The sequence below is a fragment of the Eutrigla gurnardus genome (assembly GCF_963514095.1).
Source record: "Eutrigla gurnardus genome assembly, chromosome: 4".
Lineage (NCBI taxonomy): Eukaryota > Metazoa > Chordata > Actinopteri > Perciformes > Triglidae > Eutrigla > Eutrigla gurnardus.
Window position 1 is genome coordinate 11,428,130 of NC_139918.1, and position 12,999 is coordinate 11,441,128.

General features: G+C 42.5%; 2 protein-coding genes across 5 annotated transcripts in view; one reads left to right on the forward strand and one right to left on the reverse strand.

Annotated features, from left to right (window-relative positions):
• Positions 1-6,155, reverse strand: part of dnaaf11 (dynein axonemal assembly factor 11) — a 38,717-nt gene extending 32,562 nt beyond the window's left edge. The window contains exons 1-6 of the mRNA XM_084007442.1: positions 6,066-6,155; positions 3,702-3,869; positions 3,519-3,596; positions 2,690-2,862; positions 2,404-2,609; positions 1,546-1,719 (exon numbers count right to left, since the gene is read on the reverse strand). Coding sequence (XP_083863568.1) covers positions 1,546-1,719; positions 2,404-2,609; positions 2,690-2,862; positions 3,519-3,596; positions 3,702-3,869; positions 6,066-6,075 — 809 coding nt within the window. The 5' untranslated portion in view covers positions 6,076-6,155. The remainder of the gene's footprint in view (positions 1-1,545; positions 1,720-2,403; positions 2,610-2,689; positions 2,863-3,518; positions 3,597-3,701; positions 3,870-6,065) is intronic.
• Positions 6,156-6,855: 700 nt separating this feature from the next.
• On the forward strand, positions 6,856-12,706 carry LOC311012501 (uncharacterized protein). 4 transcript variants are annotated; one of them, XR_014597044.1, is made up of 7 exons: positions 6,860-7,342; positions 8,026-8,200; positions 8,260-8,407; positions 9,187-9,310; positions 10,026-10,843; positions 11,471-11,607; positions 11,697-12,706. XR_014597044.1 is itself a non-coding variant. In XM_084007969.1 (6 exons), exons 2-5 carry the CDS (start codon positions 8,097-8,099, stop codon positions 10,799-10,801), a joined length of 1,152 nt encoding a protein of 383 aa, XP_083864095.1. In that variant the 5' UTR covers positions 6,856-6,886; positions 8,026-8,096; the 3' UTR covers positions 10,802-10,843; positions 11,471-12,703. The 4 variants fall into 4 exon arrangements, 3 of the variants coding, with proteins under 3 accessions (XP_083864095.1, XP_083864093.1, XP_083864094.1); XM_084007969.1 differs by having other exon boundaries at positions 6,856-6,886; positions 11,471-12,703; XM_084007967.1 differs by having other exon boundaries at positions 11,471-12,704.
• Positions 12,707-12,999: the final 293 nt, after the last annotated feature.

The following is a 12,999-nucleotide window of genomic DNA, read 5'->3' on the forward strand; positions in this document are numbered from 1 at the left end:
GGAAAGCGTTCATGAATATTTAATTTGATGCTAGGCTTTTTCATGGCTCCTTGACCTTTTAATATTTTTTCCTTATTTATTTTATCCTCCAGTGTTTATATTTGATGCTCTCTTGTTTTATTTGTCGTTTCTGTTTTGGTTTTATGTTCTGATGTTCTGGAAAGCACTTTGTAACTGTGTTATTATTATTATATTATTATAATAAAGGGTGCAGCTTTTTTTCCCCCAGCTCAGTGCGAACACGCAGGACAGTAAAGTTCAGAACATCTTGTGAACGCAGACCATAGTGGCTTTGGCGTCTGTGGAGATAGATACACAGGTAAGAAGGAACCAGACCCAGGGCAGTCTTATAAATAAAGCTGCACCAATGTGTCCGCCTGCGCACATATAAAGAAGGCCACTCAGATCTAGTGTACAGAGGACAGTGGTGTGTAAGATGTTTACATCCGGTGACAAATCTTAAGGCACAGTGATCCACAGTGTCCAGCGAGCGCAGACATTGGGCAGAAGCCCCCATTTAAAACACGTCTCCATAATCAAGTAGAGGCAAGAAAGTTGACGACACAAGATTTTTTTTTTTGCTCTAAAAAGAAAAGCTGAAATAGAAGCCTAAATTCAACTTTAGCTTGGAGACTAGATTTTCAATGTGTGATTTAAATGATAGCTTTCGATTGATAAGAAAACCAAAGTGTATACCTTGGCACTGAACAGTAAAATATTAGGTAGTTAGGTAGTTAGGTAGTTCACTTGCTGTTGAGAACAGCATCAGTTTGGTTTCGTCAGAATTCAACACCAATCTTAGCTTCAGCAGGCTAGACTGCACAGCATCAAATGAAGACTGCAAGAAATCAAAAGCTACTACAATAGAAGATGAACAGCAATAAATTATAGTATCGTCAGCATAGAAATGATACATTGCAGTTGATACATTTCCACATAACTTATTGACATAGATGGAAAACAGTAAAGGTCCTAACACAGAACCCTGGGGCACGCCCTTTGACACTGTCAGAAAAGAGGAGAAGGAACCAGACATCTGAAGACATTGTGTTCTATTAGACAAGTAGTTCACAAACCAGGATGTAACATGCTTAGATATGCCAATATGATGGAGCATATTGATCAAAATACGATGGTCAACTGTGTCAAATGCCTTCGACAAGTCAATTAATAGAGCAACACAATAGTGTGTTCAGTCTAACGCCTAAATGACATCATTCATCACCTTGAGGACAACAGTGATGCTGTTTCCAAAAAACAGATTGATATTTGGATAAAACATTGTTAAAATCAAGAAAGTCCTTGAGTTGATTACTGACAAGCTTTTCAAATGCCTTTACCAAAATGCACAGTTTAGAGATTGGTCTTTAATTATTGAAGGTAACGGTGGGTGGAGCTGTGTACTGTATGTGTGAATGACCTAAAGGGAAAGCATGATAGTGGGCGAGCAATCGTTTTGAGCACCTTTAATGAGACCTAACAAACTGCATTTAAAATGGGACACAAACAAAACATGGCCGTCATCTTAAAAGGTTGAGCACTTACTTCTCCTTCACCGCCTTCTTCTCCTCCAGGTGGCGGTGAGCCTCCAGACGAGATTCGGGGGTGAAAGGACACGGCGTGTGCCAGAACTCCTTCTCCCGCTGCTCATCGTCCAAGTCGGGTCTCACCGTGTTCTCCTCCACCTCCTGGTTCTCCTTATTCTCCACCAACTCTGGGCTACAGAGACAGAACATGTTCAGTGACCTTGACACTTCAAGCAGAGATTATCATGTAGACTTAACTTTTTTATCACTCTCAGGTCAGTATATTTTAATTTAATTCAGTTCAGCAGAGTGTGCTCCTTTATTTAATTGAAGAAAATTAAGTACTTGAATATTTCCATTCTTCTACCTTGTAGAAATTAACTTTTCTTTACGATCAGCACTTAAAGCTTCAAAGTCAAGTAGTATTACTTCTAATTATGGATTTTTCTACTGTGGCGCTGTCTTTTTTTAATAGTGATTCATTGCATTTCCATAAAGTTGGGGGATTTTTTTTTTTTTTTAAAGTATGCGCTCAGAATCGCATACTGTTTCCCTGACAAAGTAAATACTGTTGCACACAGTATCAATCGTACTTTGAACTTTGATATTGCAACACACTAAGTAGTATGGTAGTATGGGTATTAGAACATACTAAGTAGTATGGTAGTATGGGTATTAGAACATACTAAGTAGTATGGTAGTATGGGTATTTGAATGAACCCTTAGACTTTAAGTCACTAGCATGGGTCAAGCTCCAAATAGCATTGGATCCTACTGTTCCCAGAATGCAACACGGCAGCTTCTCTCTTTCAACCATTGGACTGTTAATGCCCACGTCCTTCAAACTCTGACAGGAAGACGTGATGCATGTACTCACCCTGCGTTGTTGATGTCGGTGTACCAGCGGCCATCGAAGCCTGGTTTCCTGTCTTGATCCCCTCTCTCCCTCTGCGCCTCCTCTTTCTCCCTGGCTCTCCTCTTCACGTAGTCCTTCTCCTGCTCCAAGACTTGCCTCTTCACCTCCTCCAGTCCCTGAGAGGCTTGAATCCTCTCCGAGCGACTGATCTCCGTCCCGTCCAGCCACTGAGGACAGAGATGAAGGAAGACTCTGAATCTGGATCAGTTTGGCTCACTTGAGGGGAGGGCACACCAGGTAAAGTTACCTTGAGCTGAGGCAGAGCCGCCACCACATACTGCCTGTAGCCCTCAAACTGAGTGCAGGGGTTCCCCACCAGAAACAGCTCTGTGAGGTGGACGTTGGGTTTCAGAGACTCCACGCTGCTCAGACGACCCACGAAATTAACAGTCAGGTCCAGTTTCTGGAGGCTCTCGCAGCCTGAAGACACACAGACACCACATTTTACATTTACAGAGGAAACTGTGACGTAAACAACAAAGACGTATTAGATCTGCAACAATTAACTGATTGATCAATTATTATTATTACATGATGGGATATTTAGTGTTTGGATGTAATGTGAAGATGACAAATGGGCATTTTAAGATATGTTCTGATGTTTTACTGACCACAATAATAGAGGAAATAATCAGCAGACTAATGTTTGCAAACCACAATTATTATAGAAACAACTAGTCAATCAACAGAAATTAATGATAACTAAATTGAAAACTGCCCGATCGTGTATGTAATATGTTTATATATATTAAATATTTGCAGGTTCCACCTACTCCAGTGTGAGGGGCTTTCATTTGTTTGTGATTGAAAATATTTATTCAGACACTGATAATCAGTTATGGACATTCTGTTTATATGTTTAACATTCTATAAGATTAATTAATAATCGCATCATCCGAAGAAATAAATAGATGATTCAATTAATTGTTAGTTGCAGGCCTGATTAGAATGCTTTAACTGCATATCAAAATAAAGCACATCATTAATTCAGCTAAAAGAAAACAAACAATGTTCCTGATCAAGCATTAATCTTCTAGCAGTGTGTCGCCAAATACACCGAAACACAACATACTGACCTTCAAGGTTTTCAATGACTTCAATGTTGTTCAAGGCCAGATTCAAATACTCCAGCTTCTTCAGGCGACCAACATTCTCTAGAAGATTGCAAATAATACGAAACAAATTACAAAATACAATTCAATCAAATGTTGCATATTGTATATGGGATGTTTACAGCAAGCCTCTGGCTGGCGTCTCACCTATCCTGGGGATGAGGTTGCTCTGCAGGTAGAGGATCCTCAGGTCCCTGCACCACCTGTTGATGTGCTCGATCCTCTCGATGTCCTGCTGATGCAGAGAAACTTCCTCCAGGGAGAAGATCTCACACTCGTTGTGCTCGGCCCGCCGGCGGATCATGTCCTCTGTGACTGGATAGATAAAACAAAACACAAACTTGTATTATATTACTATTGCTAACAGTATTACTACAAACATGTCTGCTTTCTTTCACTACAAATTATTAACTAATTTTGGTTGAATTCCATAATTCATGACCTTTAAGAAGGTCGTGATGCGTTTAGTCTCCCCGAGGTGACTCACATTTTACCACATATCTACAATTTACTCCTGTCTGCTCCAACTTTTACCGTCTGTCACCATCTTTTATTTGATGTGTGGCTATTTGCTCATATATTAATTTGATGAATTACTGAATGGGGCCACAGGGCACAGACGCCCAACCGGGTCCCAGCTGGATCAGAGCCTCCGCTTGCAGTGACTGTTAACATATTGCGTGGGACAGTCTAACTACCACAAGAAGAGGCAGTCGACTAAAGAAATGCAAAATGACTGCAAAGAAGGGCAAAGTACCATATGAGTACAGAGAGGCACGATGACTACAACTACCACAATAAGACCCCAAAAGCAACAAACAAAAAACAACAAAGACAGAAAATTATTACAAAGAGGCAAACTAAACACAAAATTACTGTCTAGTTCGGTTGTTTCTGTTTTACTAATTGTGTTCTCACAAATGTTTTTCTTTCTCAGATCTCCCTTGAAAAAAATAAATAAAAACACGTAAATAATCCTTCAGCTCTGTCTGAAAAGGTGAGAAACAAGAAAATGCATCGGATGCAAAACCACAGAGACACTGAGTGACTATAAAGAGACAGAAAACCACAAAAGGAAGTACAAAATAATGACACGTCTCATAATGCATCCTTTCATTCAACTATTTCAATTAATCCTTTTTCCTTGCGTTTTGGAATATTGTGTCGAAACTTATTTGAAATGTGTATTGTTATAATATTCTGCAAATTGTTGAGGGAGACACAAAGGCAGAGAGTGTGCAGTGGTGGTCGAGCGTGAGAACAGCAAAGCAGAAGAATAAAACTTTATTTCCTTCTGTATTGTAGTTCTAAAGCACAAATAAACACTCCCGCACCTCCACACAAACCTAAGAGAAGGTGCCAGATTTTTTAATGAATGCAGCCATAGGTTCGCTTCATCCCGCTGTGGCCTGCCTGCTCTCTCTGTGTCTGTGTCCTGTGAGGTTGGTGGGACATGTTTGACCTTGGAATGAGAACAAGCTGTACTCCCTGCTTATTGGCTGGAGGTTACACCCCAACGTGGGGTCTAAATACTGTTTGCTGACACCAAGAAGAGTCCCGAACACAGCAAAATAAGATAAACAGAGAAAGTACAGGCTGAGGCCCTGGTCTCTGTAAATACAGACACCAGCACACACTTCAAGTGGGTCATAAGTGATGATTCAAGGACTTTTTAATCAGTCTATTCACATGCTTTTGGGGTTGTTTGTTGCATAATTGTTAATACACACACACACACACACACACACACACACACACACACACACACTTGGCATTTAGCAGATGCTTTTGTCCAACTTACAATAATTACATTTGTCAAAAGAAAGAAACCACAACATATCATTGCCGATAAAGTAAGAGCTAAAAAATAGAAACAAGTGTTAGGTCCTCCTCTGAGTAAAGTAGTAGCTGTTCAGCAAATACATATACATATATAAAATACTGTGTGTGTGTGTGTGTGTGTGTGTGTGGGGGGGGGGGGTAGTCTTATCCAAGCTATATTGCTTTCAATTGCATAAGATGCTTGTCTTTAACTGTATCTACTAAAGACAGCTAACTTTCAAATTAAGTGTAATATTGAAGCAAAGTCATATTTGCGGTAGCTTTGTAACGTTAGCATGCTAAGTCAATGCTATTGGAAGCAGTGGGTAAAGTTAGCCAGGTTAAGTTAGCTGGACTTAGCCAGTCATAGCAGTGAACGATACTTACATTAATTATAGCAGTAGCTACAACGTCACGACTAATATGATTTATGACTGGTGTTAGTTAGCTAACTGAGGATGCTAGCTAAAAAAAAAACAAATAATTAAATTTAATGTTAGTGCAAGAACGTAACCAACTCACTCTACAAAAGCTTCTACTATACAAAGTATCCTGTTTAAAATATAAGGTACAGCGTATTATTTACATATAACCGTGACAACAACAGTACATATGCAGAGAAACGACATGTTACATGTTTAAAAGGGGAGTTATTTAGTGCTATTGACGAAGTTTTGTAAACTTACTTACTGTAAACCATCTTCCTCGCTGTTGTCAAGCGTTGCCGTAGAAACCGACTTGGCGCTGCATCCGGTACTGTGGGAAATACGAAGACTACTACTTTGGCTATAAAAAAAAAAATAAAAAAAATACGAGCAAAAGGTAAATGAATGATAATGATTTTTTCCCACAACTTGTCAGTGGAATGTGGTGTCCGTTGTTAAACCAGTTCAACTATACTCCGGAATATAGTATTTATAGAAATAAAACATGTTTTACAACCCAATCATCTGCTTTGTATGACAAGGGAATCTTTATATGGAGAGTGGCCATGAGCAAAATACGCCAAATAGACGAAGTGGAGCAAAACATACAAAATTACAACGTACGATTAAATGGAAGTAATTCAATGAAAGTACAGGTAGCTACTGAAGTAGAGTGTTCCTACGTGTACTTCTACCACTGCTCTATAAACCGTTAAATGTATTATTAAAAATCGGGACTCTTTTGGAGTTTTGACATTGTGATAACCATGGCATTGTGATATATTAGTCTTTATTTAATTCATAAATATAAAATATCAAAATGAATTGTGTTTTAGCGTCCACAGCGTGTGTGTGTGTGTGTGTGTGTGTGTGTGTGTGTGTGTGTGTGTGTGTGTGTGTGTGTGTGTGTGTGTGTGTGTGTGTGTGTGTGTGTGTGTTTTAATCGAATCTAGATTTTACTAGGGGCAACTGGGGCAGCACCCGTTGGCCCACTCTGAGCGTTTATTTTGAAAGTCCCACTGCGGAAGTTGTTCCTTCATGCGACTTTTGGGGAGGAGACAACCGACTAACAACAATCAACAGCGAGTAAGTAAGCACAGCGTCTATCCAGCCGTTTCCCCCAGCCGGTCGCTCACCCCTCGGTTTAAGGAAGGAAGAATCGACCGGGTGGAGCTCCGCGGACGCTGTTCTCCTCCCTGAACGCGCCGTGTATTCCTAATGTCGATTTAACTGGCGTTTTGGCGGTTGTTGTCGTTTCACGTCCGCTCAAGATGACGAGTTACAAGGCGTTTCACTCCCAGTTGTCGTCCATCATGGAGGCACTGACCAAAGCGGCGGTCTCGGAGATCTGCGAGCTGGTGGACGACAGCTACGCCGTGTTGCACCTGGAGATCTCCCGGAGCCACAAGGAGAACGAGGCGCTGAGGAGGAAGCTGGATTTGATGGAGACCATCATCGCCCGGGGACACCGGGGAGGCATCGCGATGTTGGATTACGGTGGACTGGAAGCGGCCAGCGGGGGCTTTATGGATTTTACTCTTGGTGAGTTCCGGGGCCTTTTCCAAACAGCGCCCGTGGGGAGAGTCGGTCAGTCTGTCCGTCATTAGCATTTCGATGACACCGATGATGGTGGCAGGATCCGTGATGCGATGTCACTGCACTGTCGTTCCTATAGAAAGCGCTGCAAACCAAGCCATTGGAAAACTGTTCCTCAAACGTTGCCCTGCTGGTTGGCAGTGGTGAGTTTGTCCTGAGAAGTTTGCATTATAAATGCGGCATATATGTACAACCTCTAACTGCACTCAGTGACAACTTTTTCAACCGTTTCGACTGTCACTCCCACTGTGTGTGTGTGTGTGTGTGTGTGTGTGTGTGTGTGTGTGTGTGTGTGTGTGTGTGCCCGCCAAATTGAAGAGCTGCTCTAGAATATTCAGAAAAAACATAGTCACATAATTAACAGCACGTGAGTCACAGAAAACAATCAATTTTCAAATGATTAGGTTGCCAAACGAAGTTCCTGGCAGTTATGTTTCACACAGAAAATGAAAATAACATGGCTACATCTTACTTATGCAAAGTAAGTCCTTACCTAAGGATATGTTGTACTTGCTGTATAATAAGTAGGAACAACATTGGTACAGATCAGAACTTGTATACAGATCAGTGAAACCAACCATCCCACATGAGAAACCAATATTTGAACTGTCTTTTTGTTTTTCACCCAGATCATGCCTTACCAGCTGCAGTGGGGGCCAAACAGCCGAAAGCAATTCTTAAAAGAGGTGGAAGGGCCCCCATGTCGGAGGCTACGAGAGAGCTGGACCCTGCAACCAAAGAGGTTGGTTTTCCTCTCTGCTGGAACATTTTACAGTCACATTCTCTCTGTCCATGGATGGAGAAGTGAGCAGGCACAGGGGGCAAAAGTGACAGGGCCTTCACCGACTAAATGTCACTCAAAGAGACGTGTACCAACCAGGAAGAGACTTAAAAAGACCACAAAGAAACACAAAACGACTACGAAGAGAGAAAAAGGATGAACAAGATGCAAAACAGCTGCAAAGAGACACAGCATGGATACAAAGAGAGAGGAAACAACTGCAAAAAGAGGTTAAACTACTATGAAGTCTGTGGAGGCGGTGGGGCCTTGCATGTCTGTGCCCAGGACTCCATAGTCTCATAATCTGCTTGTGTCTCCGTCCAAATATAAAAATTAATTCTCAGATTAGACCAAAAAACTATGAAAACATCACTATATTTTAGGAACTACATAGACTTTTTGTTTAATCTTAGAAACATCACAACACAGCTGTCCCTCAAAGCGCATACCACGTGATACCAGCGTCGTTATTCTATTGGCTCACAAGCCTTGCTAGAAGCAGCCGCCACACGTCACACATCGACACAGACGTAAACAAGACATTCATTTTGTCAAAAAATGTTTAAATGATTCATTCCCAATCAAATTAAATCACAATCACTTTGATTCTGAACCTTTCTAAAAGCTCTGTGGGTGTATTTTTTTATTAGTCATTTAAATAAAAATGTTATCAATATGACCTTTTAAGTGCTTTTGTCAGAGGAAAAACTCAACAGTACTTTGTATTTGGTGGACAAAAGTTTAAAAAAAAAAAGTGTTTATTTTTAGCTCACATCCCAGGAAAGCCAACTATTGTGACATAAATCATAGTGTCAGTAAACTGTATTACCCACCAGCTGTAGTCCTCGGACATGTGACTTTTTTCGAGTTTATGTAGGATTTTGTCCTGTACATTTAAATGCACAGGACAGATAAATAGTTAATTGTGCTGTAACTGGGTCGACTCGGAAACAAAGTTTAAAAAAGTCTCCAAGAGTAAGTTAAATGGCAGTTGTGGCTTTCTCCTCAGGATCCTCCGACAGGGGCTGCAGAGGAGAAGAACGACCAGGACGTGGTTTTGATAAAGGAGGAGGTGGCAAAAGAGGAGGCGAACGACCACAAAGTCACAGACGAGCTGCTTCTCAATGAAGACGGTGAGAGGGGACGTTTACTGCCAAACTCACTGTGACATGAATCGGGCTACAAAATTAAAAGGCAGATGATCGTGGAGTCGGAGGATGAAAGTGGGTGTGAGCAGATTTTAGGTCAGCGGTGTCCTTACTCAGTCATTTCTCAGATCTTTGATGAAAGTGATTTTAAAGTGATTTGCACCCTCATCTTGGTGTGAGTTACAGAGTCGGTTGTTTGTTTCTTTTCTGTGAATTTTCTTGTGTTGTTTTTGCAGTTTTGTTCAACTTTTCTTTTTTTAGCTGCCATCTTGCTGGGACTCACCATGTCACCTCTTGGTCTTCTATTCAAACATCCACATACAAGCTCACAGCACAGCAGCCCCCTGCTGTTGGTCTGGGAAACTGCAGCTTGGTTGTCACAAAGTTTGGTTGTTTAAAAGGAAAAACTTAAAATGGCTCTTTGGGGAACTGGTTGACCAGTTACTGCTCACCTTACTGTTGCTCCTGTTGGGATTATGCAGTGAAACTGTCACTGGAAGTTGTTTTTAAGAACTTTTATTCATCTGCATCAGTCTATTATAAATGGCTGACATTTTTACATCAAACATCCAAGGCAGACTGCAGCCATCTTTTTTTTAGTGCATACAGAGTTTTTATGTAAAAATAGACCCTTTGACAGAAATGATCGTCACACTGGTCTTTGTTCTTGAAGTCTGTTTTTTTCTGTGTGCGTCTGAAGGAACGGAGGCGCCGCTCTCAGGTGCAGAAGGACCCTCTGGGATGATGGGCTCCACCTCAGGGGCCGCCTTGAGGCCGTGGGATCAGAACAGTAACGGGTGGTCGGAGCATCAAGGATCCCACAGCGCGCCGGGCTCTCCGGGCCCTGCAGGGGGCGCTGAGAGCAGCTCTTCAGATATGGTGTTTGACTTGGGTTCCGAGTCGGACTGTGAATCCCCGTCCGCAGTCCAGAGGAGGACGGCGTTCCTTGGGTCCGGAGGAAGCCCTGCGACCTCTGAGCTGAAGCAGGGTGGGTCTCTGATCAGCTCCCTCCCCTACGACACAGACCTGGAAATGTGCGCATCATGGGCCAATCAGGGCCTGCCGGGCATGATGCCCGTCTCTCACAGGGCCACGCTGCTGGACAAAGTGTCAGACCTGAATGCCGCAGGTTTCCCCATAGCGCTCGGTCTCGGCGGATCCAGACTGGACCCGCTGGAGCTGAACAGGTACTGCAGGGACCGACGCTTCTTCTGCAGCTACTGCGGGAAGTGCTTCACGTCGTCCCGGAGCCTGGAGACACACGTGCGCGTCCACACGGGCGAGCGGCCGTACAGCTGCGCTCAGTGCGGGAAGCGCTTCACGCAGTCGGGACACCTGAAGACGCACCAGAGCGTCCACACCGGAGAGCGGCCGTTCGCCTGCGAGCACTGTGGGAAGAGGTTCGCCGGGAAGCAGAACCTGAGGATCCACCAGCAGAAACACCATCCGGCGGAGCAGAGCGCCGCTCCTGTTTAACGCCAACACCAGCCGGAACATAGACACTCGTGGTACTGTCAGGTGCTGAGCTCCATAACTGTGATAGACCACGACCTCGCTGCTGTAGCTGAACTCTTCATTTAATTAGATATTTTTTTAAGTTGAATGCCTTTTTATTTTCATTGAAAAAAAGTCATCAATATGTGCGACTGTTCTGTTTATCAGGCCTCATGCTGCGTTCACACCAAACGCAAAGCCCATTTTTCTCTTAATACTGAATACAAAGTCGATGCAAAGACAGATGCCAATTCAGCACCAGGTGCATGATGGGAATGAGGCGAATAAGTGTCTATGCTGTGTTTTATTAATGCAATTCAATCAGAGAGAAATTGTTTATTTTGGTTTCAACCAGCAGCAGTAAACCAGCCGATGTGTGTCTTGCTAGTCACAGTGATTACAGCTTCATTTTATTCCCAGAACACCTCTGGGTGAAGTTCTGAACTCAGACAGGATGCTGTTCGACTTCCCAGGGTATCTGGGACTTCACAACATGAACAAAGCAGCAGATTTCAGCCACAAGGATGAAACTTTGTTGGCGTTGATGGAGGTGAAGCCCGTCTCCTCTCCAACAAGTCTAGTACAGGCAACGGGAATAAAACACAAATCGTAACAAGGCGAAAATCCGCTTCCTGTCTGGTGTGAACACAGATTTAACCATCTGAACTGCCTTGGCCGAAGCTACATGGGAGTACGACCCCATCCGGATCAATTCTGACCTCAAAAAGAACGCGGGCCATGTTGGGTGAAAGTGATTCCAGCGGAGAGCTGACACCCGTAAGAAGCATGTGAGGTTTATCGCTTATCTGGAATTAAAAGTGTGCGATCTTGGAAGAACACTTTGCTCCATTCACGGTGTGCTTTGCTGATATTACAGACGCAGATTCACCAACACGTTAGTGTGAAGGAGCTGTTTGCTCAGCAAGCTGCCCTGAACCCTGACGTCACTCCGACTCCTCAGTTTGCTGCTTGTCTCCGTTTTATATCTTTGTAAACAGAATGTTTAGTCTATTGATCGAACTTTTGAAGATGACATCTTTATCTCTGAATTTGAGGCGGACCTTTTTGTCTTAATTCCAACTTTTTTAAATAAAGCCGGCTGATAACAGCCATGATTTATAGATGGATCAGTGTTGGAGTATATGTTGACCAATCAGTCACAGTAGATGTTAGTAGAAACAAACTCCAGCACTGGACTGCACATAAGAAGTGGACGTAGTCCCATTTGAGGGTGAGCCGAGTATGACCCAATAAGACATTTTTTAAGCGACCAAAATCTAACATTTAACTTGATGAACTGAAACACGCTGTGAAAATATGTCTTTGTAATAATTCTGTATCAAACACATTTAAGGAAAAGTGATTGAAACAGAAGCATCACTGTGGCTATGGGCCTCAGAAATCCGTTATGATGTCAGACAGACACTCTGTGTGTCCTGTCTGTCTGTGTTGGACTGCCCTCTATCCCAACACACAAAGTCTAATACAAACACAAGCCTTTCCCACAATAGAAGCACAGAGAAACACAGCTGACTGGACGCTCACTGTTTCCACAAACAGCAGCTCCACTCGGGAGCTGTTCTGGAGCTGTGGGCCGTCTCCGTTTTAATCAGTAGATTACAGTCATGAGGATACTGGAAGGTTACAGAACTGTTTGTCCAAATTCAGTTATAATTATTTAAGTGAGTCATCAAGTAATAATTAAAAATATGACAGTAAACTAAATAAACATTTTCATTATTGTCTGATTATTCTATGGACTAAGAGATCAATCGCAAAAATGGCTGATGATGAAAGCAATCTTTACTCAGATTGCTTGTTGCTGAAAATGGGTGAAATGAGATTTAATAAAAATGCTCATTTAACCAGACAGGACATCAGTTGAACTTCGCTTTGCTGTTTCCCCCCCCATTTAGAGTCTGAACAATGGCAGCGCACGTGATCGCTGTTTGCCATTCATACAGTAGAAAACCATGATGCACACAAAGGATTAACAACACAGACTCACTGGGCAACCTTCAAATATACAATGGCTTCACTCAAACCCAGAAGTTATTCAAAATTGAAATCTCAGCTGCTCTAATGTTTAATGTGACGAACAAAACAAACCGTACTCGTCTTCCAGCATCACTGTAAAGCAAGTCTGCAGATGGCAGAAGGATCTAAATATTATTATTTTG